Genomic DNA, 27393 nt, shown 5'->3' on the forward strand with positions numbered 1-27393 from the left:
CGCACGATTGTGGTACAGTGGCGAGACCTGCCCGAGCACGTTGCCAGATTTGTTACACGACTACGATATGTTACGAATGAATTGCGAGGCTCTTGATACCTCCCGCACCATCGGAGAACTAGGTATCTCTGCAAACACTTCTTTGACTCCTTTGTCCGAGCAGGGTCAGTCCATAGCCATGGCACACCTCCGCGATCACAGCGAAAAACTGAGACCTTACAGATGCGCATAACTGTTCCAAAGTATTGTGACAATTCTGGCCTAGTACGTGCCCATTTGCGACTTAATGCATCCCGCTAATCATTGGAGATCTTCTATAGGAAGCGCAACATCGTGCCGAGCTATCGGAAGTTGTGCGGTTTGAAGTGTGTGGCTTCTACGACCATTCGCCTGATTTTAATAACATCCTGTCTGAGACAAAGGCAGATTTCTCCTATTTTGTCGATGCTCCTCTAATGTTCGCACAAGAGTTTGTATCGCGTCCCCTCTCCGATCCGCCCGGGATTTTCCGCAGCGTTATACAGCGGACCTTCTAACGTTCGCCAGCATCAGTTATCCCGTCCCTTCCTTGAGCCTACATACCCGTCTCCCGGACATACGATTCATATCGGCCGCTCCCAGCTCCAAGTCTCCCAGACTCGACACGGCGTCGCGTCGCGTCGCCCAATGCAACCACGTGACCGCGACCAGATGAGGGATCCGATGTGCGGCGATAGACTCTGGATAGACTCTATTAGTTTCAAAGTTCGAGCACCCCGGTCCAGAGCCCAGACACCTCTTCCAGCGCAGACACCCGTCTCCTCATAAACACCATCGCAGAACAGCGACCCCCGACCTCTCTCTATCACCCTTCATCACTCAGAATACAGCCAAGATGCCGCGCCAGTTTTTCGTCGGCGGAAACTTCAAGATGAACCCGGGGACGGCCGAGCAGAAGAAGACAATCGTGAAGGTGCTCAACGAGGCGACGCTCGACCAGGCCGTCGGTGTGTGTCGCTGTTTCCCGCAGTGCTGGACAGTGAGCTGATGGCAGTGGTGCTGTTGCAGAGGTGGTGATTGCCCCACCCGCGATCTGGTTGATCACACTCCGCGAGCTCCTCCGGAGCGACATCAAGGTGTCTGCGCAGAACTGCTACTTCAAGCCGTCGGGCGCGTTCACGGGTGAAATCAGGTGCGTCTCCTGTAGTTAGTGGATGCCACATGAGACTCACATATACCCAGCCCCGCGCAACTCGTCGACGCGCAAGTCCCCTATGTCATCCTCGGTACGTTCCTTCCTCCATATACCGCTCATACACCCACCCACTCTGTACTGCAGGTCACTCCGAGCGGCGAACGCTCTTCCACGAAACGTCCGAGCTCGTTGCGCAAAAGACCAAGGCCGCGCTCGAGGCCGGCCTCTCCGTGATCCTCTGCGTGGGCGAGACGCTGCAGGAGCGCGAGGCGAACAAGACCGCGGAGGTCGTCCAGGCGCAGCTCAAGCCCGTCATCGACACGCTCAAGGAGTCTGATTGGGCGTGCGTACTCCCCGTCACTCGTCCATTACAGCGTCGCTGAAGCATATGCGTTGGCGTGCGCAGGAAGATCGTGATCGCGTACGAGCCCGTCTGGGCGATCGGCACGGGCAAGGTCGCCACGTCGGCGCAGGCGCAGGAGGCACACGCGGACATCCGCGCGTACGTCACCAAGGCGGTCTCCCCCGCCGTCGCGGAGAACACCCGTGTCATCTACGGCGGCAGCGTCACCGCCGCGAACTGCAAGGAGCTCGGTGAGTGCAGCGCGCCTCGAACGGACAGGCGATGTCTGACGGCGGTTGTAGCGACCCAGCCGGACGTGGACGGCTTCCTTGTCGGCGGCGCGTCGCTCAAGCCCGAGTTTGTGGACATCATCAACGCGAAGAAGTCTACATAGAGGATGGCAACTGAGCAGTACTGCGAAGTATAGAAGACGTGATCCTTTGTGCGGCATCTAACGGAACGTGGGCAGAAGCAGAAACAGCAGCAATGAATGTACCTTTATCCCTTCTGTGTCTTGCCCGATTGCGTGTCGCGCTTACCAAGTGTGCAGTCAAGTTGCAACTGGCCTCGATTATGGTCCTTGCAGTATCAAAAAGGGGGCGCACACGGCGACTCGGAGTAGACATCCGGTACTAGTCTGCCCGTTCCAAACCGGCCGGTTTGAAGGGCGCAAGCAAGCCCGAGCTAGAGCCGGCTCATCCCAGGATAACCAACTGGGTTCAATCCATCGACAACCCTCTGGCCAGCCGCAGGCCTCCACTGCGCACGGTTTCGCCTTCCGTGTGAGCGGTGGCTTGTCACGTGTCGTCGGCCACCAGACACACGTCTAGTGAGCACTTCGCGACGACTCGAGAAGCACAACATGAGGTGGCTCTACCTGTTGCCATGCTCAAGGGAGAGAGCCTCCGAAATCGATGTCAGTCACGAGCAACATTGCCTTGCTGACATAGACACAGGTTGGACACCGGTGTCGGTCGGTCGAAGCAGTACCCGGTACGCTCCTTGCTGCCTGTTCCCCAGCTTCGTCATCCCCTCAGCCCAAGTCACGACCACCGCTGCCTATACACCTCAGTCCAGGCGTGCGCAGTGTGCACAGCGTCCAATCACTGCTCCCCTCCAGATCGAATTCAAAGCTGCGCGCATACGTATGTCAAGCTCATTCGCCGACAACATGCGTCCTGAATCTACGCACGCCTACGTAACGTCGACTCTAGCTCCTCGCTCAATCTTCCCTTTTCGCCGAGGAAACGTCGCCCTGGCCCCTCGCACGTCAGTACTTCAGTACTCGCACCGCTCAAATTCGCCATCAATATCAGGATGCACCTTCCTGCCCGACGCGGACCCGCGCAGATCCCCCGCGGTTGGCTACCACACCCTCTCGGCGTCGTCATCGCCTGGAATCCCCACTCGCCCCCGATTGGCCGCGGGTGTGACGTACTGGTATGTGTATTGTGCCGTACTCGTCCTCCCATGCTATTGCGCCTCCCCCGGCCTCGACCATCATATGTGCTAGATGCATGGTACTGCCCGCACCCTTCTGCCGTGAATTATGACGCAACCTCCGTGGCCTGGGCCTCCGCGCTGAAGCACCCTCGGTTGCAGTGTGCTCTGCGATGGGCAGAGGGACTGCTACTCGACGTCCGGCGCCCGAGCGTATCGAGCGACTCGCGCGAAGTCCGGACGCACTGACCTAGTGCTTTCGTCCGATCGGACGGCGGCCACATGAAACTATGCATGTGTCCTGCTTCGCGACGTGCGGACGTCGAACCATACTTCATAGTATGCCTAACGTCAGATATTGATCCTTAGTGCAACGTCTCCGCTGGTGTCGTGGGTCTTGGTGGGTCTGTTTTGCGGCACGTACCGCTGCTCAATTGAAGGTTCACCGGCATCCAGGCGCCACAGCTGTGTATGTCTTCGCAAGGGAGAATCACTGTATGTAAGATGCGGTACAATAACTAAGATACTTCGCGAAAACATAAGGCTACACCACTGAGGCCGACTCTCCTCGATTACTATGATATGATCTCCTCTCTTAATTACTGCGCCGTACGTGAGCTCATTTCAATCATGTCGTCCTCACCAGCATTGTCATCCAGTCCCGCGCTCGACACGTACGCGTTTTGTTCGGCGTCTTCTTCGATAGGGAACATGGTGTCAAGGTCTGCGTGAACTTCATCAGCACCCAGCCTCTAGTCGACTGACAATATCCACCACAATGACTAGGAACTCACGTGTAATCTGAGTGAACGCAAACGTCAGCGTTCGCGAAGTGGACCCGTTGAACGTGGTGCTCTCGGAGGAGCCGACGCCCATATCGGCCTCCGCAGCGCACGCACGGAGATTGAGTATGAAACGGGAGACGAATACGGTGGATATGCTGGTATCGCCTGTAAATCATCTTCTGCGGATAATGACAACCGGTCGACCTACGGCGCGATGAAAAAGTTGATGAAGTCGTCTGTCTGTTGGCACTGTGAGTGTGGTTGCAGCGCGGGCCGGCAGAGGAACATACCGCGGCTAGATATAACCCGATCTCCGTCGCAGTGATCGCGGTCAGCGCCCTGTAATGGAGTCATTGCGTGCAACGGACGACATACAAGACGAACACGCACGCGCAATACAGCACCCCTGTGTCAATGTATGAGGTCAGCTCGCCAAGCAACTTAGCATGTTAGGTCTGCGCACCGTCTCTAAGCAATATCTGGGCGAACGATTGTCTCCAGATCAAGCCCCAGTGTGCGAGGGGCCGAGGGAATATGCGATACAGAGTCACGAGCAGGACTATGAGGTCGGACGCTATGCTGCATCCACGGCACACGACGAGCGCTACACGTCGTCAAAGCCGGACATTGAGCCGCATACACGGTGGCACTAGCATGGAATCACACCTCTGTGATCACAGTAGAGTCAGATTACGATGTTCGTGGCATACGGACGGACGATACATACTTCCAGTAGAACCCTCGGTTTACGGTGGTGTCTTCTTGACACATGGTTTGACCCTTCAGAGGACCCGGGACGACGCGGAACGATAATGTCGCAACAATGTACTGAGGACCATACTTGAGTAAACCATAGACCCGTCTTGAAGGAGACGCGGCAACTCGGACATGGTACGCACCACATCTATGATCCATGGTGCGATGCCCAACACGAACGTCAATATCGCTAGCCACCACTTCCGCTTTGTGAGTGCGAACACTCTAAGGCCGGAAACAGCTGCCGTGCACAATGAGCGAACCGAGCAGGATGTTCATTACGAGAAGGACGCACCCGGCCAAACGAGGTACGAGAGAAAGGTGAAAACTGCAGATGATATCGTCGTGCCCTTGCAGCTAACCTCCGTCGTCAATAAAATCCACCCAATACAGTACGCGACATGCTGCGCTCACCTTCCGTACGTATAATGGTGCAGATACAAGGTATACTCGTAGACGAGCCCAAGTGTGACGACTCGATTGAGACCGAAGATGATTGACGTCGCGTTGGGCTTCCTCCATATGAGCTCCGCCTCCTGGTCGACCGTGAGGAGGTAGTCATATAGCAGCATCACTGGCCATGCATGTCAGCCGTCTGTGACATTGACAGGAGTGATCGAGGAAGTCGATATCGGCCTGCCGCTAGCACTGAAGTACTGACAGCGGACTTACCGGCGCCGGAGAACGTACAAATGGCATCTCTGTACCTACAAACATCGACAACAAGGACCGTCAGTTGTCAACACGAGTTTCGAATGGCCCCGTATGGGTGACGTTGAGTACGCACTGCGAGAACGTGATAGCCCTGATCTCCGCCGCTGAAAGTCCCGACATCCTGATTCCTCCCAAATTCCGGGTCAAGTTGCCTTGCTGCGGGTGCACTCGCCTTGGAGGGGGGAAGCCAACGTTCTACGGCGGTGCTGGAAACCCTTCCATGCGATGTACTGCGGCCGTTATGTATCGGAGAGGATTGGGTTCGTCGTGGTGGTCTCAAGAAGTTGATCGCGCGTAGCGCTCGCTCTAGGCGCGTTTAGTTACGCATCATATGCTGTACGGCGCATCACGACTCGGAACAGATCCATGCACCGCGTCGGTCTTATGAAGTATAAAAGCCAACTCTGAGCGTTGGACTTGACTCGTGCGCATAGCTTGTTGCTGGCCATAGCTGCGCCCAAGTTGAGCTGGCACGTTTTGGCAATGGGTGGGCCCGGTGGGGCGGCGGCGCATATATTGCAAAGACAGGAATTGGATCAATCTGCGTCGGAACAGCTTCAAATTGTTATTACTGTTGCCAGAACCGCGCGGTCGGTCGATCGCGGCCTGCGCACTCAGATTAGTACTTATTCAGTCACAACAGCCCTCCGGGTCCGATGTGGCTGCTATTCATGGCTATGCATTCAACATCATCGCACTCGTACGGCCGAAATTAATATTCCCCGTTGAATGACGACTTCTACGATGAGCTTGGCTGTTATGGTATGATCTTGCCACTGGCCATGGGCACAACATCGCTTGATATCGTGCTCCAATCTTGGGTGGATGGATACGCAAGAGCACGACAAGCTTTCATCTCGTTGTTGAAATATCTCCAGCGAATGCCTTCTATGCCCACTGTCGCTCTGGGAAGACTACTGAGGCGTCGTCCGTGGCCCTCACAATCTCACTGCGTGAGGGAAGCGATAGTCAGCTGTAGCCTCATTCCAAACGTGAGTTGTTGTTATATCCATTACCTATCGGCACAGAAGATTCACTCCGAACACGGCTCGGAGTTTGCGCAGACGCCTTTAGTATGGTGCCGCATCCCCTCTTGCTACTACTGCATTCGCCGTGACTCCATTTCTTGGCGCTCCGAAAGGGTCTCGTCACCACAAGAACTCAATCCGACGTCGGACATGCGATCATCGTCGTCAGCATCACCGTCATTTCCAAGCTCATCCAGTGTCGCATCCGGGAGTTCCATAGCTTTATCATCGCCCGATGAGTATATGGCGAATAGGATGTACATCATGAAATACGTACGTGTGATATGGGAGAACTCCGCGAAGACCAATGAGCTCGATATGGAATCCCCGAGTGTGAGGCTCTCTGTTGAGCCTAGCCCCACGACAGGAGAAGCCGCACACACACGAAGGTCCAGGATAAAGCGAGAGACGAATATTGTTGATATCCTAGACCATCGGCTGAATGAGCAACCACATGCAGGTACCACAGGATACATACATCGAGATGAAGGGAGGGACAGCGTTCATCTGTAATTACCGTCAATGCAGAGTCCTCCACAGGCTCACAGAAGAGGTTCCACTTACCCACTCTACTAAGAACTGCCCTAAAAAGATCTCAATCACGCTCAGCATCGTCAATGTCCTGTGGTAGGATTAGGATGTTCGTTTCCCGTAGATACCGAACAGGATGCACGCACGCAAAATACAAGAGTCCTAGACCGTCACCAAGACCATCCATCAGAGCCGGTTTACATATCTGCCAGCGAGGGTTTCACGTACCATCTCTGAGCAATATGTGTGCAAATGGCTGTCTGCGGTGTGTCACTTTCAACAACGACCACGGGTTGGGAACTACATGTTGTACAGTCACAGTTAGGACTATAAGGTCAGAGATCACGGTGCTTCCGCGAGTTATGAGGAGCCCTGCATTCGAGGTGATCATCGATCCTCGTAGGGCTGACAACTGCAGAGTATCTCACATCTGTGATCACCATTGTCAGTCAATTCAGACCGTAGAAAACCGGAGGGGATACGTACCTCTTCCACCATTCTGGACTGAAAGGAAGGTCTTCTTGGCAGAACGTCTGACCCCGAGAAGCATAGACGCTGTAAGTCGCTGTGACATCGGCGGACTAAGCATCATATACATTCGTCAGCTAGTTTCGACTAGATGATGAGTCACAAACAGTGACAGAGACAACCCGGCGAACGTGTTGAGTAGTCACTAGTCACTGGCCGGCATACTCACCGTGTTCAAGACACATGGTACCATCCCCGTTATGAACGTCACCATCGATAGCCACCAATTACGCCTAGTGAGAGCGTGTACTCTCAAGGCAGAAACGACTGAAGATTATTAATCAGAAAAATCTAATTGATGTTATCTTGTGCGCACCTGCCCAGATCGTAAACGAGAAATTCACGAATACATTGTCTACAACCGTGGTGATTAGGCATTGACTGGTGGTTCGCAATTTATGACGTCAACATAGAGCGTACTATTGTCCGAACTGTAGCATGCGTACCTTGCATCAGGAGCCTTTCCAGATTGGTCCCCTCTAAACCACTCATACAAGAGTCCGAACATCACAAGCCGGTTGCATATATAAATGATGGTGCCGCTGTTCAGTTTCTTTAGACCCCAGATCAGATTCACCTCATCGTGAATTGTCAGTACATAGTCATAAAGCATGACAGCTGCGAATTCGCGTGTATCAGCTATCGGTGGACCATCGAGCAACTAACAGAGAGAACTGTGGATGACCGACCAGCACAAGCGGAGTTGCGATTCGCAACGAAGTATCTGCGAACGATGACAGGTGCCAATGTTGTTCAAACATCATCCCAGTCAGCGGAAGGATAAGGGGTGCTAAGCACAATGCTCACCGTCCACGAGTGTACCATAGGTCTGTGTCTGTCATGGTAGGCATTCTTCCCAGGGTGGCCGACTAAGCTACTCAGGTCGCTAGTAAGTGGCTCTCGAAGAAACGAGTGGCGCGACGCGGCAGCGGAGGTGGAGGAAAGTGGTGACCAGTCGAGTCTAATATGCAGTTATGTACATCGGGGCAAACACTTCATGAAATCGCCGATCCTCGAGCTTCAGCCAAGGGCAATGCACCGGAACTTAATGCACAAACCGGAAGAGGGCAGACACCTTTGCTGTTATCACGCGCGGGTCGCGCTCAATCATGGAAGTCGGCGCGCTTGAGGCTGGGGCGGGCAGTGCGATCAGCAGTAGGAGATCCAGTAAAGGCGATGACGCATGAAACGGACAGGCTCCATACCCCGTGTCTTCAATTTGAGCCACAAAGCGCGCATCTTGGGACACTGGATGATAAGAAGAAGTCCTGAAGTATTTGGAACAAGGGGGTGGCTTCGCATCACAAGCCTGAGCCTCACCGAGTACACACCGAACAATCACTCATTATCGTTAACTGCGTGAACAGGAAAGTACTTGTGTGATCATGTTCAATGTCTGAATAAGGGACGACGTACGTACTGGAGGATACGCATCGGCGCCAATTAGTTGGTGCTTCTTGGGCCGTCACCAACAGCTTCCTACTCGCCCTCAAGCTGTTGCTGCCCGATTTCGGAAGAGCGAGAATAAGCTTCGACACTATTACAAAGTTTTGAGATCGTAGGTGGCATGTTCCCTTCTCGCTGCAGGCATGTAAGGCCACAATCATACCAGCGAAGAGTCGTGAAGTGTTAAGACAGAGCGCGCGCCTCGTCAAGTTCAGATTGTCCTCGCTGATCTGGCCTTGATATCACGTGATTCAAGAGCGCGATACGGGGCCCATGAACTGAAGCCTCTGAGGCTATGCACGTCGCTCTGCATTCAATATTATTGCACGAGCTACATTATGCGCTAGGATACCTCATGGAATGACTTTGACGATGACTCGGAGCTGGGCTGATATGGTATACGATCTTCGGTACAGCCTGAGTGCTATAGCGCTAGCATCAGTTGACAGTTGAACAGTATCGTACTTCAGTCTTGGGGGGACGAGTAGTCAAATGTACGGCAGCTTCCATCTCGTTAAGAAAACATCAGCGAATACCTTCCACGCCCGCTGCCGCCCTGGGATGATTCCTGAGGTCTTGTGTGACCCTCAAGGTTCTAGGTGTCAATAATGGTCAGCTTTAGCATTTCGAATTTTTCTATCCAACTTGAATAGCTATCAATCCGAGCACGGCTCAGAGGTTGCAGACGCCTCTAGTATGGTGCCGCACCCCCTCGTGCTACTACTATATTTTCCGTGACTCCATTCCTCGACGCTCCGAAAGGGCCTCGTCATGACAAGAACCCGACCCAATGTCGGACGTACGCTCGTCGTCGTCAGCATCGCCGTCATCTTCGAGCTCATCCAGCGTCGCATCCGGGGGTTCCATAGCTGTATCATCGCCCGATGAGTATATGGCGACTAGGATGTACATCATGAAAGACGTACGTGTGACATAAGAGAACTCCGCGAAGACCAATGAGCTCGATATGGACTCCCCGAGGGCGAGGCTCTCTGTTGAGCCCAGATCTACAACAGACAAAGCCGCACACGCACGGAGGTCCAAGATGAAGCGAGAGACGAATACTGTCGACATCCTAGACCATCAGTCAAAGTGAGCGATCCCATGCAGGTACCACAGGTTGAGAAGGATACGTACGACGAGAGGAAGGTGACAATGTTCAACTGTGATCATCGTCAGTGCAGAGTCCTCCACAGGTTCACAGAAGAGGTTTCACTTACCCACCCGATCCCCGTCGTCATCTCAATCATGCTCAGCATTGTCAATGTCCTGTGGTAGGATTAGGACTTCCTGGAGATACCAAACGTGATGCACGCACGCAAAATACAAGAGTCCTAGACCGTCACCAAGACCGTCCATCAGAGCCGATATATATATCTGCCAGCGATGTTTTTACGTACCATCTCCGAGCAATATGTGTGCAAATGGCTGTCTGCGGCGTGCCGCTCTCAACAACGACCACGATTTGGGAGCTACATGGCACACAGTCACAGCCAGGACTATGAGGTCAGAAATTACGGTGCTTCCGCGAGTTATGAGGATCCCTGCATTCCCGGTGATCATCGATTTTCGTTGGGTTGACATCAGCATGAAAGCTCACCTCTGTAATAATCACTGTCAGTCAATTCAGAACGTAGAGAACCGGATAGGATACATACATCTTCCACCATTCTGGGCGGATAGTAATGTCATCTTCGCAGCCTGAGAACATCTGACTCCGGGAAGTATAGATGCTGTAAATCATTGTGACCTGGGAAGACTAAATGTCATATTTAGTATTCGTCAGAAGCCATCTCCGACTAGGTGATGAGTCAACGGTGGCAGAGACAACACGGCGAACATGTTTAGTAGTCACTGGCCAGCATACTCACCGTGTTCAAGACACATATTACCATGCCCAGTATGAACGTCGCCATCGATAGCCACTAATTTCGCTGAGTGAGAGCATATACTCTCAAGGCAGAAACAGCTGGAGATTAGGAATCAAAAAAGTCCAATTGATGTAATCTTGGGCGCACCTGCCCAGATCGTATACGACAAGTTCACGAGCACATCGTATACGATCGCGGCGCTCCGGCATTCACTGGCATTTGCGATTTACAACGTCAACATGGAGCGTAGTGTACGTAGTACTGGAGCATGCATACCTTGATACTGTACGAACCACTCATACAAGAGGCCAAACATCACAAGCCGGTTGAGCACATAAATGACGGTGCCGCTGTTCGGTTTCTTCAGAACCCAAATCAGATTCACCTCATCGCGAATTGTCAGCACATAGTCATAAAGCATGACAGCTGCATTCGCGTGTATCAGCTATCTGTGCACCGTCGTGTAACTCTGAGAGAGTTGTGGATGGCTGACCAGCACAAGTAGCCTTGGAATCCAAGGTTGAGTATCTACGAACGGTGGCAGTCAGCGGAAGGAAGGGATGCTAAACATCAATACTCACTGTTGACGAATGATCAAGAGATCTTCGTCTGTCACTGTAGACATCCTTCCCGTTTTGTCAAGGGCAGAACACTCAGATCGCTAGTACGCGGGTTTTCAGAACGAGTCGCGCGACGCTGCGGCTGAGCAATGGCGGCCGGCCGACGCTCATATGCAGCTACTATATAGCTCAATACGCACGCTTCGTGATTCAATCGCTCTTCGAGCTCCAGCCAAAGGCACTGCACTGGAACTTGATGTACACACCGCAGGAAGCCAGACAGCCTTCGCTTGTACTACGTGCGGGTCGTGTTCAATGGAAGTCGGCGATTGAGGCTGTGCCGGGCGGTCTGATCTTGCAGTAGTTGTACCACTGAGACCTTCTATCGAAGGCGATGTTGAGTAAAATGTTGAGTATTGACGGGGTTCATACCTCGTGTCTTCAATTTGGGCCACAAAGCGCACATCCTGCAACACTGAGTGGTAAGGAGAACTGGTCTGATCTAGAACAAGGGGACTGAGGCCGCCGCCCCTGTCAGTTAGCCGAATTGGCTTCGCAACATACAAGACTCACTGAGTACAGACCAGTACAAGCATTCATATATCGGTCACCGCGGAGAGAGCAGGAATGACCTTGTTCGATCATACAGTATTGACGGAATGCCTGAGAGCGAGGGACGTACATCCTACAATCTCACGAACGCCGGCGTGAAAGCGCTGCGGAGAACACGCAGTGTGATCACCGTAGAAGTCGGACAGACTTATCGAGCGTAGGATTCGAGCATCAAGAACAATGAGAAGCCTGGATTAATCTAGTCTGCACGTAGCATTCGGTTCACTGTCTAGAAAACATTACGGTGACTGTTAGCAGTACAACAGGCAGGAATAACAACAACGACAGCGCAAGAGACAATTACAACAATGTAACCTTGATCATACATCGCCGCGGCGCGAGTTTTGATTGTAACGGTCCATTCATCAGGCAGAGTCCCTCAAGTATCACCGTAGCCGCTCTTTGTCTCGTACAGTCCGGATCCATATTTCACCAGGTCGGCTAGCGAAAAGACGTTCACGTTCATCAGTACCGGCGTACGCGTTGAAGCTGAAGCGAGCAGAAACGCACCTTCTCTCCCTCAATATCCTGAATACAAAACTACGCTCCTCTGTAGCTTGTTCACCGCCCGCGCGCGCACCCACCGCTCGCGGGGGGAAAGCACGTCCGCAGCGTACCTGCAGGTCTGCTAGACCCTCGTTTGTCCCTTCCGCCTCTACGATGACTCGACCGTACCAGCCCGGATCAACAAGCCACACGCCGTGGCTCGGCCCTGGCCCGACGTGTGGCATAGGAGGGATGCGCAGAGGTTTGTTGGGCGCCGGCGGCATGATCGTGAAAGAGGAGCGGTGGACCCAGCGAACAACCGTGTGGTGGTTCCCTTGTGGTCTGTTACAACAAAAATGCACAGGTCAGCCGGGAGGCGCGACTTAGATGGCAAGTATACGCACGTTTCGGTTTTCACCCTGTCCTGAAGCAACTGCAGGTTTGACGCTATGTCTTCGCCCCATGGCGCGATGTCGATATGGCAGATTGGGTTTCCACTGCCTTGGGTGCGAATGACGCGATGGAAGTACGAAGGTGGGAATGCAAGTGTTGGCAAGTACTTCGGAAGATCGCCTATGCGTGACCACGTGAAGTCCAGGTCCTGAGAGCCACAATCAGCGTACACGCTAGCTGAAATGGAGTGACACTCACAACAAGGTATGCCCCGTCCCAGACCATTCTCCCGATGTTGCCCTCGTCGCCAACAGCCACGTCCCATACTACATCTCCAGCCCGCAGCAGATGCGCCACACCCGCCTTCTTGAGTTCACCCTCGCATGCAAGTATGCTGTCATCAGACAGCCAGTCACCTTCCGGCGAAGGCACGAACACTTGGATTAGCGGTGCACGCCTAAGACGAAAGAGCGGCGACTGCGCAGCGCGTATCGGTGCCTGGATTGTCGCGGTATACGAAGGCGACTGCGAAGGTGCTCGGCTGGAGGCACGGGAGTTACCGCGCTGCAATGAAGGAGCACGGCGTGACGGCGGCGGGCTGGCTGCCTGGGACGCAGCAACAACAGCAGGGGATGGATTGCGGGCCTCTGCCTCCGCCTGAGCGCGCAAGCGCAGGACAATGCGAGTGTACGCGCGACAGCAAGCAGCGAGCTCATCCATCAAGGCGCCTTGGTTCGGATCGCCACGGGCATGCAGGTACTCAGAAGCCAGGGTGGAGAATTGGTGCGACGGCATCGACACTCCGCGCATATAGTTGTTGAGATCCTACGAAGTAAAGTCAGCACGTATACCCTTGCGCGCTGCACGATGTACTGACCTGCAGCGCGAGAGTGACTGGTTCGCCGTCGTTGGGCAGCCTGGGCATCTCCTTGTCACCATCATTCGCCCGCTCCTTGCTTCGCGCTTTGGCAAGACTGGGATCCAGACCCCACGTCCACCGCGCATAGCCCACAGGACCCAAGAACTTCTCCAACGCGCACTCCGTCAGCTCACGCCGTTTGGTCACGCCGTCCCTGACCTGGCGGTTGAGAGCAGCAACCGCAAGCCATTCGTTATACGACAGGTACGTCAGTAGACCCGCGAGCAACGCAGGCTCGAGCAGATGCTTGACGAGGGGATACGGCATGCTTGGTTTGAGGGGCTCCTTACGCTCAGGTGAAGGGGCCAGAGCTTGCGCAATCACCGCAGGGAGACCCTTGCCCAACTTCGCTCCTCGTCGCTGCGCCCGCGCGCGTGCGTACTCTTCCGGCGTGATGGGCGTTGGTGGTGCCCCGGGACCCGTTCTGCCGCGCTGCATCTCCTCCTGCACCGCCGAACTGTCGATGTGCACGAAGCTCGCCTCGTCCGCCCTATCCCGCACAAGCTCCGTGGGCCGCTCATCTCCCCGTTCGTCGCGCCGCCCCCGTCTCGCGTCCTTCTTGAGCTTCCTCCGTCCGTCGCTCCCACTCGCGCTCCGCTGCACACCAGGCGCAACTCCCATCGGCGCGGCACCCATGTTCACCGGCACCGCACTCGCTCCCGCAGCCGCACCTGCTCCGTCCTTCGCACCCAGCTTCTCGACCTGCTTCTCCGTCAGAGCCCTCACGCCAAATATGCCCCTCAGCCCCAACCCAAAGGAATGTCCGCGCCGCCGCCCCTCGTTCTCCGAGTCGCTCTGCGAGCTCCCCCGCTTCAGCTTCCCACCCTTCCGGAGGCGCCTGCGACCGAGACCATGGTCGTCCGCACTCCCGCCCTTCTCATGCTCGACGTCCGTATCATGCTGCACCTCTGGCGTGGGCGCGCGCGGCGACGGCGTTGGGGGCAGCGAACGCGAGATCCGGTGGCCGTCCTGGTCATCCTTCGGGAGCACCTCGCGCCGCCGGCCCCGTGTATCTTCGTCGTCGCGCAGAACCGCTGCCTGGTCGGAGGGAAGGACAGGCGACCGCGAGCGGGGAGTGGGGTAGCCATGCGTGTGTGGGTAGTCTCGGACGTGCCCGTCCGCCGTTTGACCCTGGAACTCCTTCTCCGCCGGCTGCACAGGTTGGGTATATGCGCTCCCCTGTGGCGCGTACGCGTCCGCCGGCTGGGTATATGCGCCATCTTGCTGTGCGTACGCGTCCGCACCCTGCTCATCACTGCCGCCCTCCTCTTGTGCAGCGAAGATCCGCGGCCTGCCCTGCACGAGTGGTGTCTCGTGTTCCCACTGCTCTCTCGGAGGCTGCGCATCGCCATGGTCGGCCTCAGACTCTTCGGCACCCATAGCAGCGAAGATCCTCGGCTTGCCCCGGACAGGCACCTCAGAGTGCTGGTCGTGCTCCAATCCATGTGATTCCTGTTCTGAGGGGTGGGAATGGACAGGCCCAGGGCTCGGCGTGTGTCTATCTCGGTCGACATCTTGCGGCACGTCTAAGCTGTGGGTCGGCGGAGGCGACGACTGGTCCTGCGCCTGCGGCTGGTTGTGAGAGCGAGCTGGAGGTGAGATTGGCAGCTGGGATGCCTGTCGCGGCTGGAGGAGTATCATTCGGCTGAGAGGCAGGTCCTCGTCGGCCTCGCTTTGCGGAGGGCGATGGACCGGCGGGATGTGCGACTCGTCGGACCTGACATCCTCCCTGGACTCATGGCCGTGCCCGCTGGCGCTCCCGGTACCGACGTCGGGCCTACTTCGGCTTTGAGGGAGGTTGAGGGCAGAGATCGATCCAGTCAGCGGAGAGACAATACCGGCGCTCGATGGGCTGAACGCCGTTGAGGACGCAGATGCCAACGAAGCATGAATACTCGGGGCTGGCTGTCCATTAGCCTGCAACGAGCCAACCGAGTGCAACGATAGCGCAGATGGGGTCTGTTGAGGCTGAGTTGGGTAGGCGTGTATGGGAGGCGGTGCCTTCCGGTGCACTGAACGCGGGCTCGTTGCGCGACTGGGTGTGGCAGACGAAGACACGGACTGTGGCGGAGAATACGGATGTCCGCTGGGAGGTTGCTGGTAACCATAGCCGTAGCCTTGAGGCGGGTATACGCGCGTCTGAGAACCCGGCGGGCTTGGGTGCTGGAAGATCTGATGCACGGAGGGATGCGAGCCCGAAGACGTGCGCGGGATGACTGGTACTTGTTGGTAGGACGGTGTACGGGAAGGTGAACGTGGGCCTGGTTGAGTGGACGAACGCCGCGGGTCGGACTTGTTGGAAGGAGTCCGGGTCGATATCGGCATCGGTTGTGCAGCGGAGGCCGCATGATGGTGGGAGGCGGTCGGTGTTCGCTGTTGTGACCCGCATTGTCGTCAGTTCCACAGTGTCAAAGAAGTGACCACAGAATGTAAGACAAATGTGAACCGTTGTCACCGAGACGAATACCCTGCCATGCATAGAACACATGCTGCCATGAAGCGCTCGGCATGCACCCCGCGCCGAAGTCCACCACCACGACCACCGTGCCCTCGACGCCGTTTCGCCTCCGGGCATATTGGGAAACCACTGACTGGACGATCTACCCCGGTCCCAGACGTTTGCCAATGCGTATGACAAGCGGCGCCCTGGAAAGACGCCTACGACACTGGAAAAAAGCTCACCGCGGCTACCGAACGCGAACGCGCCGCAGACGCGCCACTTTCGCGGTCATGAGACCTCCTGCTACTCTGCGACCTCCCGGCACTGGCAGGCGGTCTGCTCTGGCTGCTCTGGCTGCCATAGTGCGTTCCGGTAACATTCCTGTAGCTTCCGGGAGCATGCGTGCTGGTATCAGGTCGCGAGCGATGCGACGGCACGCTCTGACGAACGTGCACCTCTCTGTCGCGAGCGAGGGCGTCGAGGCCGGGCTGAAAAGACGGGTACACGCTGGTGCGCGCAGGCATCGCGGTCGGCGAGCTTGGTAGCAAGAGTCGAGTCGAGAAAGCAAGCAGCCTCGCGGGCAGAACAAAGCAAGGGCCGGCGCCGGTCGCAAAAGCATCCCAAGCACGCGCGCTGCACGAGTTATAACGCGAGCATAAGGTTGCAACAGACGCCGATCGATGCAGCACAAAACGCCATGTTCCTGGGCCGTGTACGTACGGGCTCGACCTGGCAACAAGATTGGCAGCCCGGACTCTTGAATTGACGCACGACCTCCCCGTCTTTCAGCACGCACGCCGGCGCCTCGAGGCTCTCGTCCTCTCCCACCGTCCAAGTCCGCTCTGCGGCCGCCGTCCGACCGCCGTCGCGCCCGCTCAATTGTCCTCGACGACGTTGCGCGACAATGGCCAAGCGAGCGCGACATTGCACGCTCGGCCGGCAGCCGCGAAGCTCTGCATGCCTGAAAATGACCGCAAAGGTGACATCACCAGGACATCACGTCGGTCCTCGACGGGAAGCCCGGCTGCTGTGCGAGGCACGGAGCGCCCAACGCTAGAGCCTAATTGAATCCCAGACCACGCGATCGAACCCCGGCTTCGACGATCATTAGACGGGGCGTCAACGATCTGGTGGCAGCAACCAGCGAGCACGCGGAGAATTGGCAGAGAACCACTGAAGGTCGACTTGACACATGCCTAACGAACCGTCGAAGGCTCCGGAGACATAAAAGGCATGAAATTCCTTGATTCCGAGCCATAGCAGACTTGCTCATGATGCACCAAGCAGCATCTCGGTGCTTGCATATTGATCAAGACAGACCTGATGCATCATGAGAATGTACGCTGTAACCCAAGATGCCAAGACAGAACTGTGACCGACAGTGGATGCGAGGGTGCCGTCCTAGTCAGGCAGCGGCATACCCAACGCGAGAGAAACTTCGAGTGCAGCGCGCTACGTCACAAACATCGATCGAGGTGTGTCAGAGAACACCCCGCCAACGCCGTATCAGAATAGGGGCCAAGAACCCTCAGCAAAATGTACCTCTCATTGAAAGGTGCATTACTGCTGAGGTGACAGGCTGATGGGCCCGCCGTCAGAGATATTCGACGTCCGCGGAGGAGGACGAGGAGGAGGAAAGGATCCATTTAGCCACCGACCAATGTCGCCCGCGCGGTCATCATCGGTGTCTTGACAGCGGAATAGTTGCGCGATTGGAAATCAGGTATCTCGCGCACCGGGCATAGCGTGGTGTATAACACCTCAACATTGCACCTAGCATGCTAGGTGTCGATGCCACTCGGGACGCCATCATCCATAGTAGACATAATGCCGAATACTCTACCGAGGACTGGACGTCCGGAGCGACATCTGCAGATTCGAGTAATTGCGAATGCAAAGAGCACGGCTCTTCCTCCTCCTCCTGGCCCCATACAGGCCGGAATAGATGCCTCTGATTGGCCAGCCAGTGGTGAAGCGGACATTCCGATCACGAAACCATCCCGTCCATCTTTGCGCCGACGTGCATCATCGACAGTCAGCCACACGGTATGCAATGCAGGGTATACGTCAAGCAACTTCGGGAGCAGCATGTGCATGCAACGGCGCATAGGCAGCCATATCGAGAAGGGTGGCAAAAAGAATGGGAAATAACGGATAACGCACCTTCGCTTCGTCCTTTTCCTTGCTCTTCAATCCGAATGCAGCAAGTAGAGAGTATTTCCTCCTCGGCTTACTCGCCTCCGTCGTAGGCGACGGAGGAACGGGTGCCGCAGCCCCAGCAGCGCGCGTTGGCGATGCAACCGGGTCGACCGGCGTGGGCAGGGGCTTGTCAACAGATGCCTTGGAAGACGACTTGGACAGATCCGCTGAGACCGGTGCTGGTGTTTCCCGTCGTTGCTGTCCCTGATACGGCGCAGCGCCCTGGAGAGCCTGCTGCGGCTGCGGCACCTGCACACTGCCCGGCCTGCTCGCCTGCCCGATAGCGCTGCTGGCGCTGCTCGGCGGCGTCGGGAGCCCATGACTCTGCACGCTCACGCCTGTGACCGACGTCCCGCTCGACAGACTCCTGTGGTGCCCGCCCCCGTGGCCGTAGCCGTACATCCTCCCTCCGTGCCGCGCAGACGGCGAGAGCGGCGGGCCCACGTTGCTCTGCCTCCGCCCGAGGTTCCGGGCGTTCTCGAACGAGCGCGATGAGCGCAACGACGGAGCCGGAGGCGCGCCCGGTGCGGGCGGATACGTATGCATCGGAGCCTGGGAGCTTCCCGTAGACGACGAGTGGTGATGGGCATGGTGCGCCGCGAGCGGTGCGTATTCTGGTGGGTGCGACGGCTCTGCATACGGGTAGCTTGCTGGTGGACCTGACGCGGACGAGGGGTTTGATGACGGTGGTTGAAACGGTGCAGGTGCGCGAGAACTAGTTCGCCTACCCGTTTTTGCGGAAGATGGGTACTGGCCATTCGTAGACGTCGTTTGGCTTTGCATACTAGCCGTGCGTTCCCGTTGTCTCTGCATGTCCGCCTCGTACTGCCGCTGAGCTTCTATCTGTTGTCTTCGGGCCTCCTCTTGTTGTCTCTGGACTTCCTCTTGCCGCATCCTAGCGTCCTCTTGCTGTCTCTGGACTTCCTCTTGCCGCATCCTAGCCTCATCCTGCTGTCTCTGGAATTCCTCTTGCCGTCGCCTAGCGTCCTCTTGTTGGCTTCGTGCCTCCTCTTGTTGCCTCTCCGCCTCCTCTCGCTGCCTCCTCTCCGCCTCCGCCTGCGCACTTGCCTCGTCTTCCCTGGCTCTCGCCCACGCTGCTTCTCTCGCACGGTTCGCCTCCTCCTCCTCTCTCTGCTTTTCCCGCCGTCGGCGCCGTCTCTCCTCCCGCTCTCTAGCTCGCGCAACCTCTGCCTCCATCGCCTCTTTCTCCGTTTCCCGTCTGCGCTTTTCCTTGTCGCGTGCCTGCTCATCGCGCTCGCGTTCGCGCTCCCGCTCGGCATCGCGGTGTGCTCTCCGCTCCAGCGTCGCAAGGGGCGATTCCGGCTTCAGCTCGATGACGCGCGCAGCGTCCCTAGCCCTCGCCTCTTTGCGCTTGCGCTCCTCGCGCCTGCGGTCCCGCTCCTGCAGCTCCGCCGCTGTCCGATGGCTCTCTGTCCGCTCGCGGCGCCTCTCCTCTGTCGCCTCCGGCCGTTCTGCGCTCGCGCTCTTCGCGAATCGCGCGTATAGCGGCGTGACCGACGCCTCTTCACTGCGCGTCGCTGGTAGATCCAGCTCCCGCTCCTTGCCTTTTGCGGACACCGGCGTGCTCGCCGCGTGTGCTTTCTCGGCGCGCCGTTCCTTCTCTCTATGTCTCTCCCTCCCACGCTCCCTCTCCCTCTCCTTCCCCTTGCTGCTCCCTGGTACGGGCGTCGGCACCATCGAGCTGTTGCTCGGTACCGCTAGCCCGCTGCTCGCGATAACCGGGATCGATCCGGTACGCATGTGGTTGAGGGTTGCGCGTGTGAGATGCGGGAGCGGGTCGACTGACGACAGTGCCTGTCGTGAGGACGAGCCGGAAGCCGAGGGCTGCATCTTGGTAGGTTGTGATATCGTGAACCCGGCGGTCGACGTCGAGGGCGCTGGGGCCTCGACGGAGGTGGACCGCTTGCGGCGGTGGAGGAGAGGCATCGTGCCCTTGGGAATGAGTTAATGAAGGGTATCGCGTGTGTAGATGTGATTGCGTGAAGGACGGGCGTGGGTGAGTCCTGGAAGCCGTAGTCAAGAAGTCGTGCGCTTTGTCGTTCGTAGCCTCGGTCGGTCGGTCGAGATGCGGCTCTGGTAATCGTAGGAGGTCGTCAAGGATTGTATGATGTTCTGAAGACACAAATGGAGAGTCAGCTGAGGGTACCCGATACGAAAGAAAACTTGCGAGAAAGCACCTCGCTGGCTACGCGATCACCGGCACCGGCGGCCACCACCTCCTCCTCACACTCGTCCACACTCTTCCTCTGACCCCCACCAACGGCTTGGACAGCAATAGTGATGGTATAACTGGCAACTTACGCGTGATTTGCGGTGCTACAATCCCGCCCAGAAGGTGTTCGAGATGAGCGTGTGAGTGGGCGTCGAATAGGGTTTAGATTCAGGAGGCGCGAGGCTGCCTGCTGATACTGGGTCGGGGCCCGTGGAAGACACAGATTACGGAGGGTTACGGCCAGCGACGTCGAAGCGGACTGACAGTGAATAGGACGTAGAGAGTGGGATTGTCTGCGGATGGTATGTGGTCGTTGCGAAGGGTCTCCGGTAGGTCCGAAGTTTCGCGATTTGACCTGAGCTCAAGCCAGAGCATCAGACCTCAAACAAGATGAGTACCGTCGCTGGTAAAAATAGGGAGAGGAGGCAAAAGACCGCATATGCCAGGGGTAACTCGGGAGGAGGAGGAGGAGGAGGAGGAGGAGGAGGGGGGGGTCCATCTAGCCACCGGCCGACAACGCACGTGCGTCTCGACGATTTCTCCTCCTCCTCCTCCTCCTCCTCCTCTTGACGGCGACAGCGCTCACTAGGCACAACATCTTGTTTGCTTGTGGCGGTTAATGAATATTTCATCATCATCAACTAGGTACAACATCGCAGGCCATAGGACTACGTACCAGACTCCCAACTACTACTGGCTACATGACCTCCGCCCCCCCCCCTGATCCCTGCCCTACACTCATCCCGAGAGGTGTCACCTCTCGCGGCCCCGGCCCTCTCGCCAACCACCGGCGGGGCGGGTCGTCTGCTAAAACCTGGACGTTGGAGGCGACACGCGGCTCGACCGCATGGTCGACAGTGACGTCGCCGTCGACATCCTCCCAGGCCACGAATATTGTCCAAATATTGAGCAGGTAATGGTAAATCCCGCGGTCCACGGTGTTGCATGGTGCTGCAGCTGCAGCCATGTCGGGCGTAATGGATGTAGAAGAGAAAGATGCAGACCGCATTGATTTGAGTGCGGACTGCTTAGAAGTAGTGCAAGTGCTCCACGGTCATGAGGGATGTCTCTCTCCGGGGCATCGTCAAGATCAGCAACTCATCAAGCTTCAAGCGTCGGCGAGTACGGCAGGCCATCGTCTAACGCGTCTAGGGAGAGGAAGGAGGGAAGGTGTAAGTCGTTCGTGTGCGCCTCAAAATCTCGAGCGAGTGTGCATACATACTGATCCGGGCTTTTTCTAGATGAACCGCGTGCATGTCGTACTCGCGGAAAGACGAGGCAATAGAACTCGTGGGTCGCTCATCTACGCGCAGGTCTAGAGTACAGCTTAAGGGAGTCACTGTGCTTATGGCGTACCAGTCCGAAAGGAGAATTAATGACATGTCCTCGGCGGTGTCATCAGCTTAACACACACTGCAGTAGGTACAGATGTGCGACCAATGCATGTCTTGCTACGTGCTAGATTGCACACTGACATTTTCCGACGCAAATCAACGAAGATCACAATCGACCGACAGGTATGATATGTGGAGGATTCAGAGGAATGAGCCGCTATACGATGTTCCTCGTTGTACAGTTGGACACGATGGAATAAATTAAAAGAGGACGTGCGGTGTACTCCGTCTTGATTAACGGGTGAGTAACCTGTAATTTTTCCGATGTCCTGCCTCTGATAGATTGATATGGTCAGAACACTGCATTCCCGTTGTTGAAGCGGAGGGCCCCGGCGCTGGGTTCATAGCATGGTAATCCCACATATATCGGCTGCAGACCCAGCTCTGCGGTCTGCGGACTCTAAATCTCAACTGTCACCAACCTCAATTGAGCCAGTGTCGTCAAATCTCACACAGAACAGCGGTATGAGCATTTCTGTTCCTGGGGATTGCCCGCAGGGCGCATATAAACAGCAAGTTTCATCTGCGTCATTACGGGAGTTGATGAAGAGTTCATCGCCGCAGAACACGAGCGGTATGTCTACAGCGCTCGAGAGTGGTGCCTTGCTGATCTGCGCATAGGTTCGTGAATGTATGCTGATTGGTTGCGGCTCTAGGTGCGCTATTCTACTGCCATGGTGCAACGAACAGATTACTGAGTTGCACGGAATCGTGCCGATATAGGACCCTTGGCCGGGAACTCGATCGATTCTAGCTCAAGCTGACGCTGTCGAGCGCGAGTAGTACGAGTTACGCACTTGCTCAGGTCGTTTCCATCGGTTATGTGGTTATAGCACCGCTAGGCATGCCGATAACCTGGGTCCTGGACGTCTAGGAGGTGCGCCATCAATATCACTTACACGAACCCACAGATCGTTTACTAAATGCAGAGGTGTACTACATATTGGCATGAGACATACTCGTGCTTCTCGTCCGTGCGGCAGTGTCGCCCTCCGCCACCATCCGTGCGGTGCTGTCCCCCCGTGTCCGTCACTGCCACCATCCCCGTGCAGCGTCCCTCACTGTCGCGCTCACCGCCGCCCCCGCCCCCATTACTGCGTCCCCGTAGCCATGCGCGTCGCGTCCCTCACTGTCCCCACCACCATCTGGGCATGTTCAAAGTTTTGGCTGTTTGATATCTGACTAGCCTGGCGAGCAGTGATGTCTTTCCAGTCACGCTTTCACGCACTGAAGATATTGCTTAGCGGCGTTGACGTTTGTCCTTGGTTCCAGCATTGCGGTACAATGGGGTCTCAATTAATGTTAGTCTAAGCGAAGTGAGGCACAGAGGGCGCGTAGAAGTGAGTCTACGCCTGTCTACGCACGAGGAGATTAGGCGCGCATCGCTCCCTTCTTTGAAGTTCTGTACGCCCACTCAGACGACCGCTATCGAAGGCGCCGCGGCCGCTACGCGCTTTCGAATAGCTCATATTTTTCCCACCCTCCCCACTGTCTTCCGAGCACATAGACCACGGAGAATGGGAGATGCGATGGTGGGCAATGATCGATGATCGCCAACTTGAACGGCTGTGGCGGTGCTATAAAGCAAGAGTTCCCCGGAAAGGAAATCGAGGCTTAGTAAGCGGTTGTCTTGACTTGGCCCTCGAACTTATCAGTCGTGAACAAACCGTGAGTGCAGCCCGTCTCTTCCTCCACTCTGAGGAGGAGGAGAAAGAAGGAACTTCGGGATCGCCCCAGATGGAATGTGCGTCGTCGTGAACACAAAAACATCGCTACGGTACGGTTCTGTTTTGCCCATACACTGGTTCAGCGATTCACCTGCTGCGCACGTCGCATCCTCCTATCGCAGATCATTTCGCTTCTCGACACAAGATGAATATTGATGTCGAGACTCGGTGGACAGAGCGACTGCCACCAGAAGTCTGGCAAATCGTTCTTCACTTTACATCCTCGGAAACGATTCGAGACTGCCTAGGCGTCTCCAGGCTGTTTCACGATATAGCAGCTCGCAAGATCTTCTCGTCACTCCGTATCCGGTTTGGGTCTTGGGAGGTCGCCTATGAGCTCACGGACAAACCCCCAGAAGATAACGAATGCAGGACGTGTTGTGTGCTCCTTCGCATCCTCACCGACCCCGTCTTCGCGTCGTACGTCAAACATCTAGACATCCTCGCCTTCGCGGACAAACTCGCGCCTTTTGAGATGTGTAAGCCCGAGACGCCTTGTCCTCCTATCATTTCTAAATCGACATGTTTCACTCACATTCTCAACAGGTAGCCTTACGAAGGCCATCGGCGCCATGTACAACTTGCGCACGTTCAGATGGCACACCGTTAGCGGGACGTTCACGATGCCAAGCAACGAGCTTCTGGGAACACTGGCCTCGACTTGCGGTCGTCTTCGCGGATGCTCTCTTCCGTAAGCTAACCCTCAACTTATATTGCGTGGCCTGTTTCATAACTCATAAATCAAAAGTTTCAGCATCCAGTGTTTGGATGCACTACGAAGCCTCAAGCGATTGCCAGTCACGAACTTCTCAATGGAACTGGTGCACCCGGATACTCCAGGAGCGGAATTTGAGTCGCTCGACGCTTATCGCACGTCCCTTGCATCGCTGTTCGAAGCATACCAAGGATCCCTCACTTGGCTCTCCGCGCCGAGCCAGGTGATCTGGGGATGCCCGGTATATATTATGCAGGGTTTGACGCATTTATCAATCCACCATGTCGAGCATCTCAGCAACATTACTCTCCTCTTCCGTCATTGTATCCGGCTCGAATCTTTAGACATTCAGTATCCCGACGAACCACCGACGACTCTCTTTGCCGCTTTGGCAGCAAATCCTGCTGCGCTCCCTCACCTAACGCACCTTAAGATCCGCCTGCACCCTGGCATAAATCAGTCGGGACTGGACGCGTTGGCTGCATTCATTCGGTCGAAGAAGAACTTGCGGTGCTTAGACTTCAGCGACCGGGGCAGCACCATCCCGGAGCTCGCTTCTATGCTGTCGGCCATCGAGTCGTCATCGGGCCTGGAAGTTCTCGGTATCGACGTTTATTTCGATACCCTCGGACTCAACGACTTGGCCATTCTGCGACGTACGATTCCCAAGACCGTCACGGCTTTACGTCTCCGGCTTCTGTACTCTCCGTTTGATATGGACGAACCGCCAGAAGAGAACATCCCGTGGATCGAATTGGTAAGTCATGCCATCGCTCTATATAACAGACAAGCGGATCTCATCATGTTCCCTCCAGTGGGCGGGCCTCCCAAGGCTCGCTTTCGCCCACGTCGAGGACAACGAAGCTGATCCGACCGTGTGGTACGATGACCTTGCTGAGGCTGTCAAGTCTCTGAAGCTTTTAGCCCGTCGCGCGAGCTTCCACGAGGTGGAACGTATCGACGGAAATTTCACACTCGGCGACTCCTGGTCTCATACGAAGGTCCAGTTCCGAACGGTCGAGGACTTCGGATGCGAAGACTGGGAGTGGTTGATGCGGGGTCATGTGCTGCTGGACGATCTTGATTACTGAGCGGGGGGGATGTCAAGAATACACGTGCGGCGTAAAGGGAGCCCACCGAACATCGTTTCCGACGTGAGTCACTTTCTCACCGACCGGAGCCAACTGACGAACTGCGATTCCCTAGTCGTCAACTGGAGGACCGTATTACGTGGCTCTCCCCTGTACGGTCTGATTCGTGCTGTTCTTCCCTACGGGATCGTCTCTTCAAGGTGTTGGCGCGTAGTGCTGCATGTATAGAATTCGTCCGATATACAAATGCATAGTCTACCAACAAGCCAATGGGATGCGATTGCCAACTGGTGACCACGATCTTTCGCTATGAGTTCAGCTACTCAGAGTCAGTGTCCGGCGGTTGGTTTCTGGCAGCTATTACCATATATTGCCAGACGGTTGCCGCAGACGCATTGTGACAAATTGATTGCACAGTATACGTTCGGCCGATAGCCATTGGCAATACCGAGCGGACTTCCCTCATGCATCTCAGGTCCGAGTGATATTTGTCGACCCACTAGACGCCGGTGGGAGGTCGCTTCAAGTTGTTCAGCTGTAAATTTTGGTCAGTCCGAGTCGGTAAGCACTGCCCACTGCCCACTGCTGCAGGCTTGACGCAGCATGGAGGAGGAGGGGGAGGGGTCCATTTACTAGCAACCGGCCGGTACGCGCACGGGTGCCTCGACTTCTTGACGGTGCCAGCGCTCTCTAGCTACATTGCGACACATGGGCGTACGTGAGATGTAAGAAAGTGTGGTCCCGCGGGTGGTGGTATTTGGCGATTCCAGACGATGAAGCTTGAAGCTTGAAGCTTGAAGGTTAAGGCCAGCTTGCCCGGCTGCGAGACGCGTACGGTCACAGTCACCTGACGTTACAACGGTCACTCTCAGTTGAAAGTTCGACTGCCACGAACCTGTTGGACAATATCGTTGTTTCGTATCTGATGACACAACAGCGTGAGTTTCCGATCTTGTTTGCGTTCGCCATTGTAACATCTGAAGTTGTTCAGGTTATCATGGCCCCGCAACATGAACGGCGCACACTCGTAGAGTCCATGCGAGACCTTAGTGTCGATGTAAGTGTGTTCATTTGCATCGCTCACAGCCAGTGACACTCACCAATTATGTATACACACAGGACTCCAAGCCAGCGGAGACTGCGATATCTCGTCCCGCTAGGCAGCCCAAAGCCACTCCGAAATCCGTTCGCTGGCCCAGATTGCCTGAAGGCTGGCAGCAGCAAGATCGGTTTTTCGCGCTCGGTTGGGACATCAAACACCCTCGCCTGCAGGAGTTCGTCAAAACGTACACTCCGGAACACCTGCTCAACATAGCATACCTTATTCGCGCGCCCGAGATGCTCGAGCTGGGTTGTTGCTGGCGTCCGATCCATCTGTTCACCGTCCTTCCTCAGGATGCGAGTCCGCCCGAGCCATGGGATGACCCCGAATGTCCATCAATGAACATCGTCGCGATTGCATTTACATCGGACCAGCGGCTCTATGATAGAAAGCCTACGCGGGAGCAGTACGACTGGTTGAGCCTGGTATTCGGATGTCGTCCGGAGTGGTATAGGGATGTCTTTCCAAAGAAACACTTCCATCTTCAAGACATTTGGCCCTGACGCACCTCTGCATCGCTCGCTATGCTCGACCCCTCTGCGCTTCCTCTGACTTTACCCACCGTTATAGTTCCAGCTTCTGTGAAGGCGAGTCACTCTTGGACGAGATGTATATCTACAACTCACTGTATCGGTTCTTATGCTCAGTCGATACCGTTGCTACTACTCATACAATTGTACCGACAGTCAAAATTGATCACATCATTGGCTACCACGATTCAAATGGTCTCGCACGAACTCGCCCAAGTTTCCGTCGCGGTGTTGCATCGTAAACTAGAGAACTACGAGTCCTGGAGACCTATACATGGCAGAGCAGATCAGTGCGACTTGTTTTGCTGATCGAACAGTGAGTCAACGTACCGTCCACTCAATCATTCGTTTGCTCCATTACCCCTACTAATCCACT

The 27393-nt window shown here is 55.9% G+C and overlaps 11 protein-coding genes across 11 annotated transcripts; 3 read left to right on the top strand and 8 right to left on the bottom strand.

Annotated features, from left to right (window-relative positions):
* The first annotated feature begins 604 nt into the window (after positions 1 to 604).
* C8Q71DRAFT_391236 (Triosephosphate isomerase) lies at positions 605 to 2174 on the top strand. Its single transcript, XM_047918263.1, has 6 exons — positions 605 to 986; positions 1048 to 1171; positions 1222 to 1265; positions 1319 to 1517; positions 1581 to 1768; positions 1820 to 2174. The coding sequence occupies exons 1-6, from the start codon at positions 875 to 877 to the stop codon at positions 1909 to 1911; spliced, it is 759 nt and encodes a 252-aa protein (XP_047773216.1). The 5' UTR covers positions 605 to 874; the 3' UTR covers positions 1912 to 2174.
* A 29-nt stretch (positions 2175 to 2203) lies between these two features.
* Positions 2204 to 3623, top strand: C8Q71DRAFT_391208 (uncharacterized protein). Its single transcript, XM_047918262.1, has 3 exons — positions 2204 to 2957; positions 3327 to 3566; positions 3617 to 3623. The coding sequence occupies exons 1-2, from the start codon at positions 2380 to 2382 to the stop codon at positions 3511 to 3513; spliced, it is 765 nt and encodes a 254-aa protein (XP_047773217.1). The 5' UTR covers positions 2204 to 2379; the 3' UTR covers positions 3514 to 3566; positions 3617 to 3623.
* Positions 3624 to 3657: 34 nt separating this feature from the next.
* C8Q71DRAFT_788772 (uncharacterized protein) lies at positions 3658 to 5506 on the bottom strand. The gene is made up of 10 exons (XM_047925236.1): positions 5286 to 5506; positions 4913 to 5205; positions 4794 to 4855; positions 4642 to 4739; positions 4470 to 4570; positions 4206 to 4348; positions 4133 to 4148; positions 4033 to 4081; positions 3745 to 3982; positions 3658 to 3680 (listed from the first exon to the last, which is right to left on the bottom strand). Exons 2-9 carry the CDS (start codon positions 5068 to 5070, stop codon positions 3947 to 3949), a joined length of 663 nt encoding a protein of 220 aa, XP_047773218.1. The 5' UTR covers positions 5071 to 5205; positions 5286 to 5506; the 3' UTR covers positions 3658 to 3680; positions 3745 to 3946.
* A 634-nt stretch (positions 5507 to 6140) lies between these two features.
* C8Q71DRAFT_788777 (uncharacterized protein) lies at positions 6141 to 7306 on the bottom strand. The gene is made up of 7 exons (XM_047925237.1): positions 7258 to 7306; positions 7000 to 7201; positions 6918 to 6933; positions 6805 to 6862; positions 6719 to 6747; positions 6518 to 6666; positions 6141 to 6460 (listed from the first exon to the last, which is right to left on the bottom strand). Exons 2-7 carry the CDS (start codon positions 7160 to 7162, stop codon positions 6312 to 6314), a joined length of 564 nt encoding a protein of 187 aa, XP_047773219.1. The 5' UTR covers positions 7163 to 7201; positions 7258 to 7306; the 3' UTR covers positions 6141 to 6311.
* Positions 7307 to 8293, bottom strand: C8Q71DRAFT_788781 (uncharacterized protein). The gene is made up of 4 exons (XM_047925238.1): positions 7746 to 8293; positions 7616 to 7680; positions 7469 to 7566; positions 7307 to 7376 (listed from the first exon to the last, which is right to left on the bottom strand). The coding sequence occupies exons 1-4, from the start codon at positions 7910 to 7912 to the stop codon at positions 7353 to 7355; spliced, it is 354 nt and encodes a 117-aa protein (XP_047773220.1). The 5' UTR covers positions 7913 to 8293; the 3' UTR covers positions 7307 to 7352.
* A 1045-nt stretch (positions 8294 to 9338) lies between these two features.
* On the bottom strand, positions 9339 to 10589 carry C8Q71DRAFT_391396 (uncharacterized protein). The gene is made up of 7 exons (XM_047918265.1): positions 10404 to 10589; positions 10146 to 10347; positions 10064 to 10079; positions 9966 to 10014; positions 9883 to 9908; positions 9672 to 9820; positions 9339 to 9614 (listed from the first exon to the last, which is right to left on the bottom strand). The coding sequence occupies exons 2-7, from the start codon at positions 10333 to 10335 to the stop codon at positions 9469 to 9471; spliced, it is 576 nt and encodes a 191-aa protein (XP_047773221.1). The 5' UTR covers positions 10336 to 10347; positions 10404 to 10589; the 3' UTR covers positions 9339 to 9468.
* Positions 10590 to 10632: 43 nt separating this feature from the next.
* On the bottom strand, positions 10633 to 11712 carry C8Q71DRAFT_391419 (uncharacterized protein). The gene is made up of 7 exons (XM_047918266.1): positions 11609 to 11712; positions 11377 to 11558; positions 11198 to 11277; positions 11110 to 11144; positions 10893 to 11042; positions 10764 to 10828; positions 10633 to 10714 (listed from the first exon to the last, which is right to left on the bottom strand). Exons 1-6 carry the CDS (start codon positions 11640 to 11642, stop codon positions 10788 to 10790), a joined length of 522 nt encoding a protein of 173 aa, XP_047773222.1. The 5' UTR covers positions 11643 to 11712; the 3' UTR covers positions 10633 to 10714; positions 10764 to 10787.
* A 462-nt stretch (positions 11713 to 12174) lies between these two features.
* On the bottom strand, positions 12175 to 13477 carry C8Q71DRAFT_717794 (uncharacterized protein; the record flags this gene model as incomplete). Its single annotated transcript, XM_047921190.1, has 4 exons — positions 12175 to 12229; positions 12299 to 12616; positions 12679 to 12875; positions 12926 to 13477. 4 exons carry the CDS (start codon positions 13475 to 13477, stop codon positions 12175 to 12177), a joined length of 1122 nt encoding a protein of 373 aa, XP_047773223.1.
* On the bottom strand, positions 13417 to 16994 carry C8Q71DRAFT_391479 (uncharacterized protein). Its single transcript, XM_047918267.1, has 2 exons — positions 16269 to 16994; positions 13417 to 15959 (listed from the first exon to the last, which is right to left on the bottom strand). The coding sequence occupies exons 1-2, from the start codon at positions 16548 to 16550 to the stop codon at positions 13506 to 13508; spliced, it is 2736 nt and encodes a 911-aa protein (XP_047773224.1). The 5' UTR covers positions 16551 to 16994; the 3' UTR covers positions 13417 to 13505.
* A 1043-nt stretch (positions 16995 to 18037) lies between these two features.
* C8Q71DRAFT_391371 (uncharacterized protein) lies at positions 18038 to 20542 on the bottom strand. Its single transcript, XM_047918264.1, has 2 exons — positions 20424 to 20542; positions 18038 to 20358 (listed from the first exon to the last, which is right to left on the bottom strand). The coding sequence occupies exon 2, from the start codon at positions 20170 to 20172 to the stop codon at positions 18094 to 18096; it is 2079 nt and encodes a 692-aa protein (XP_047773225.1). The 5' UTR covers positions 20173 to 20358; positions 20424 to 20542; the 3' UTR covers positions 18038 to 18093.
* A 2965-nt stretch (positions 20543 to 23507) lies between these two features.
* On the top strand, positions 23508 to 25679 carry C8Q71DRAFT_788822 (uncharacterized protein). Its single transcript, XM_047925239.1, has 5 exons — positions 23508 to 23629; positions 23702 to 24058; positions 24126 to 24270; positions 24328 to 25051; positions 25110 to 25679. The coding sequence occupies exons 2-5, from the start codon at positions 23725 to 23727 to the stop codon at positions 25383 to 25385; spliced, it is 1479 nt and encodes a 492-aa protein (XP_047773226.1). The 5' UTR covers positions 23508 to 23629; positions 23702 to 23724; the 3' UTR covers positions 25386 to 25679.
* Positions 25680 to 27393: the final 1714 nt, after the last annotated feature.

The sequence above is a fragment of the Rhodofomes roseus genome (genome assembly GCF_022264815.1).
Source record: "Rhodofomes roseus strain CIRM-BRFM 1785 chromosome Unknown C8Q71scaffold_35, whole genome shotgun sequence".
Taxonomy (NCBI): Eukaryota; Fungi; Basidiomycota; class Agaricomycetes; order Polyporales; family Fomitopsidaceae; genus Rhodofomes; species Rhodofomes roseus.

Excerpts from the sequence above, each read along its gene's own strand:
- C8Q71DRAFT_788822 (XM_047925239.1), top strand. The coding sequence starts at position 23,725 with ATGAATATTGATGTCGAGACTCGGTGGACAGAGCGACTGCCACCAGAA. Across the intron at positions 24,059-24,125 it reads ACTCGCGCCTTTTGAGATGT|GTAGCCTTACGAAGGCCATC; the intron begins GTAAGCCCGAGA and ends CATTCTCAACAG. Across the intron at positions 24,271-24,327 it reads CTTCGCGGATGCTCTCTTCC|TTTCAGCATCCAGTGTTTGG; the intron begins GTAAGCTAACCC and ends ATAAATCAAAAG.
- C8Q71DRAFT_391236 (XM_047918263.1), top strand. The coding sequence starts at position 875 with ATGCCGCGCCAGTTTTTCGTCGGCGGAAACTTCAAGATGAACCCGGGG. Across the intron at positions 987-1,047 it reads GACGCTCGACCAGGCCGTCG|AGGTGGTGATTGCCCCACCC; the intron begins GTGTGTGTCGCT and ends GTGCTGTTGCAG. Across the intron at positions 1,518-1,580 it reads CTCAAGGAGTCTGATTGGGC|GAAGATCGTGATCGCGTACG; the intron begins GTGCGTACTCCC and ends TGGCGTGCGCAG.
- C8Q71DRAFT_391396 (XM_047918265.1), bottom strand. The coding sequence starts at position 10,335 with ATGCTGATGTCAACCCAACGAAAATCGATGATCACCGGGAATGCAGGG. Across the intron at positions 9,909-9,965 it reads TGACGACGGGGATCGGGTGG|TTGAACATTGTCACCTTCCT; the intron begins GTAAGTGAAACC and ends CGATGATCACAG. Across the intron at positions 9,821-9,882 it reads ATTGTCACCTTCCTCTCGTC|GATGTCGACAGTATTCGTCT; the intron begins GTACGTATCCTT and ends CTGATGGTCTAG.
- C8Q71DRAFT_788777 (XM_047925237.1), bottom strand. The coding sequence starts at position 7,162 with ATGATCACCTCGAATGCAGGGCTCCTCATAACTCGCGGAAGCACCGTG. Across the intron at positions 6,748-6,804 it reads GGCAGTTCTTAGTAGAGTGG|ATGAACGCTGTCCCTCCCTT; the intron begins GTAAGTGGAACC and ends CGGTAATTACAG. Across the intron at positions 6,667-6,718 it reads GTCCCTCCCTTCATCTCGAT|GATATCAACAATATTCGTCT; the intron begins GTATGTATCCTG and ends CCGATGGTCTAG.
- C8Q71DRAFT_391208 (XM_047918262.1), top strand. The coding sequence starts at position 2,380 with ATGAGGTGGCTCTACCTGTTGCCATGCTCAAGGGAGAGAGCCTCCGAA. Across the intron at positions 2,958-3,326 it reads GCCGCGGGTGTGACGTACTG|TGCAACGTCTCCGCTGGTGT; the intron begins GTATGTGTATTG and ends ATTGATCCTTAG.
- C8Q71DRAFT_788781 (XM_047925238.1), bottom strand. The coding sequence starts at position 7,912 with ATGCTTTATGACTATGTACTGACAATTCACGATGAGGTGAATCTGATC. Across the intron at positions 7,681-7,745 it reads GGAAAGGCTCCTGATGCAAG|TCAATGCCTAATCACCACGG; the intron begins GTACGCATGCTA and ends GCGAACCACCAG. Across the intron at positions 7,567-7,615 it reads CTCGTTTACGATCTGGGCAG|TCGTTTCTGCCTTGAGAGTA; the intron begins GTGCGCACAAGA and ends AATAATCTTCAG.
- C8Q71DRAFT_391419 (XM_047918266.1), bottom strand. The coding sequence starts at position 11,642 with ATGTGCGCTTTGTGGCCCAAATTGAAGACACGAG. Across the intron at positions 11,278-11,376 it reads GAGCGATTGAATCACGAAGC|CGATCTGAGTGTTCTGCCCT; the intron begins GTGCGTATTGAG and ends CCCGCGTACTAG. Across the intron at positions 11,043-11,109 it reads TTCCAAGGCTACTTGTGCTG|CTGTCATGCTTTATGACTAT; the intron begins GTCAGCCATCCA and ends ACGCGAATGCAG.
- C8Q71DRAFT_788772 (XM_047925236.1), bottom strand. The coding sequence starts at position 5,070 with ATGCTGCTATATGACTACCTCCTCACGGTCGACCAGGAGGCGGAGCTC. Across the intron at positions 4,740-4,793 it reads CTCGTACCTCGTTTGGCCGG|CTGTTTCCGGCCTTAGAGTG; the intron begins GTGCGTCCTTCT and ends TGTGCACGGCAG. Across the intron at positions 4,571-4,641 it reads CACCATGGATCATAGATGTG|TACATTGTTGCGACATTATC; the intron begins GTGCGTACCATG and ends TATGGTCCTCAG.
- C8Q71DRAFT_391371 (XM_047918264.1), bottom strand. The coding sequence starts at position 20,172 with ATGCCTCTCCTCCACCGCCGCAAGCGGTCCACCTCCGTCGAGGCCCCA.
- C8Q71DRAFT_391479 (XM_047918267.1), bottom strand. The coding sequence starts at position 16,550 with ATGCCTGCGCGCACCAGCGTGTACCCGTCTTTTCAGCCCGGCCTCGAC. Across the intron at positions 15,960-16,268 it reads GTTCGCGTTCGGTAGCCGCG|CGAACACCGACCGCCTCCCA; the intron begins GTGAGCTTTTTT and ends GGGTCACAACAG.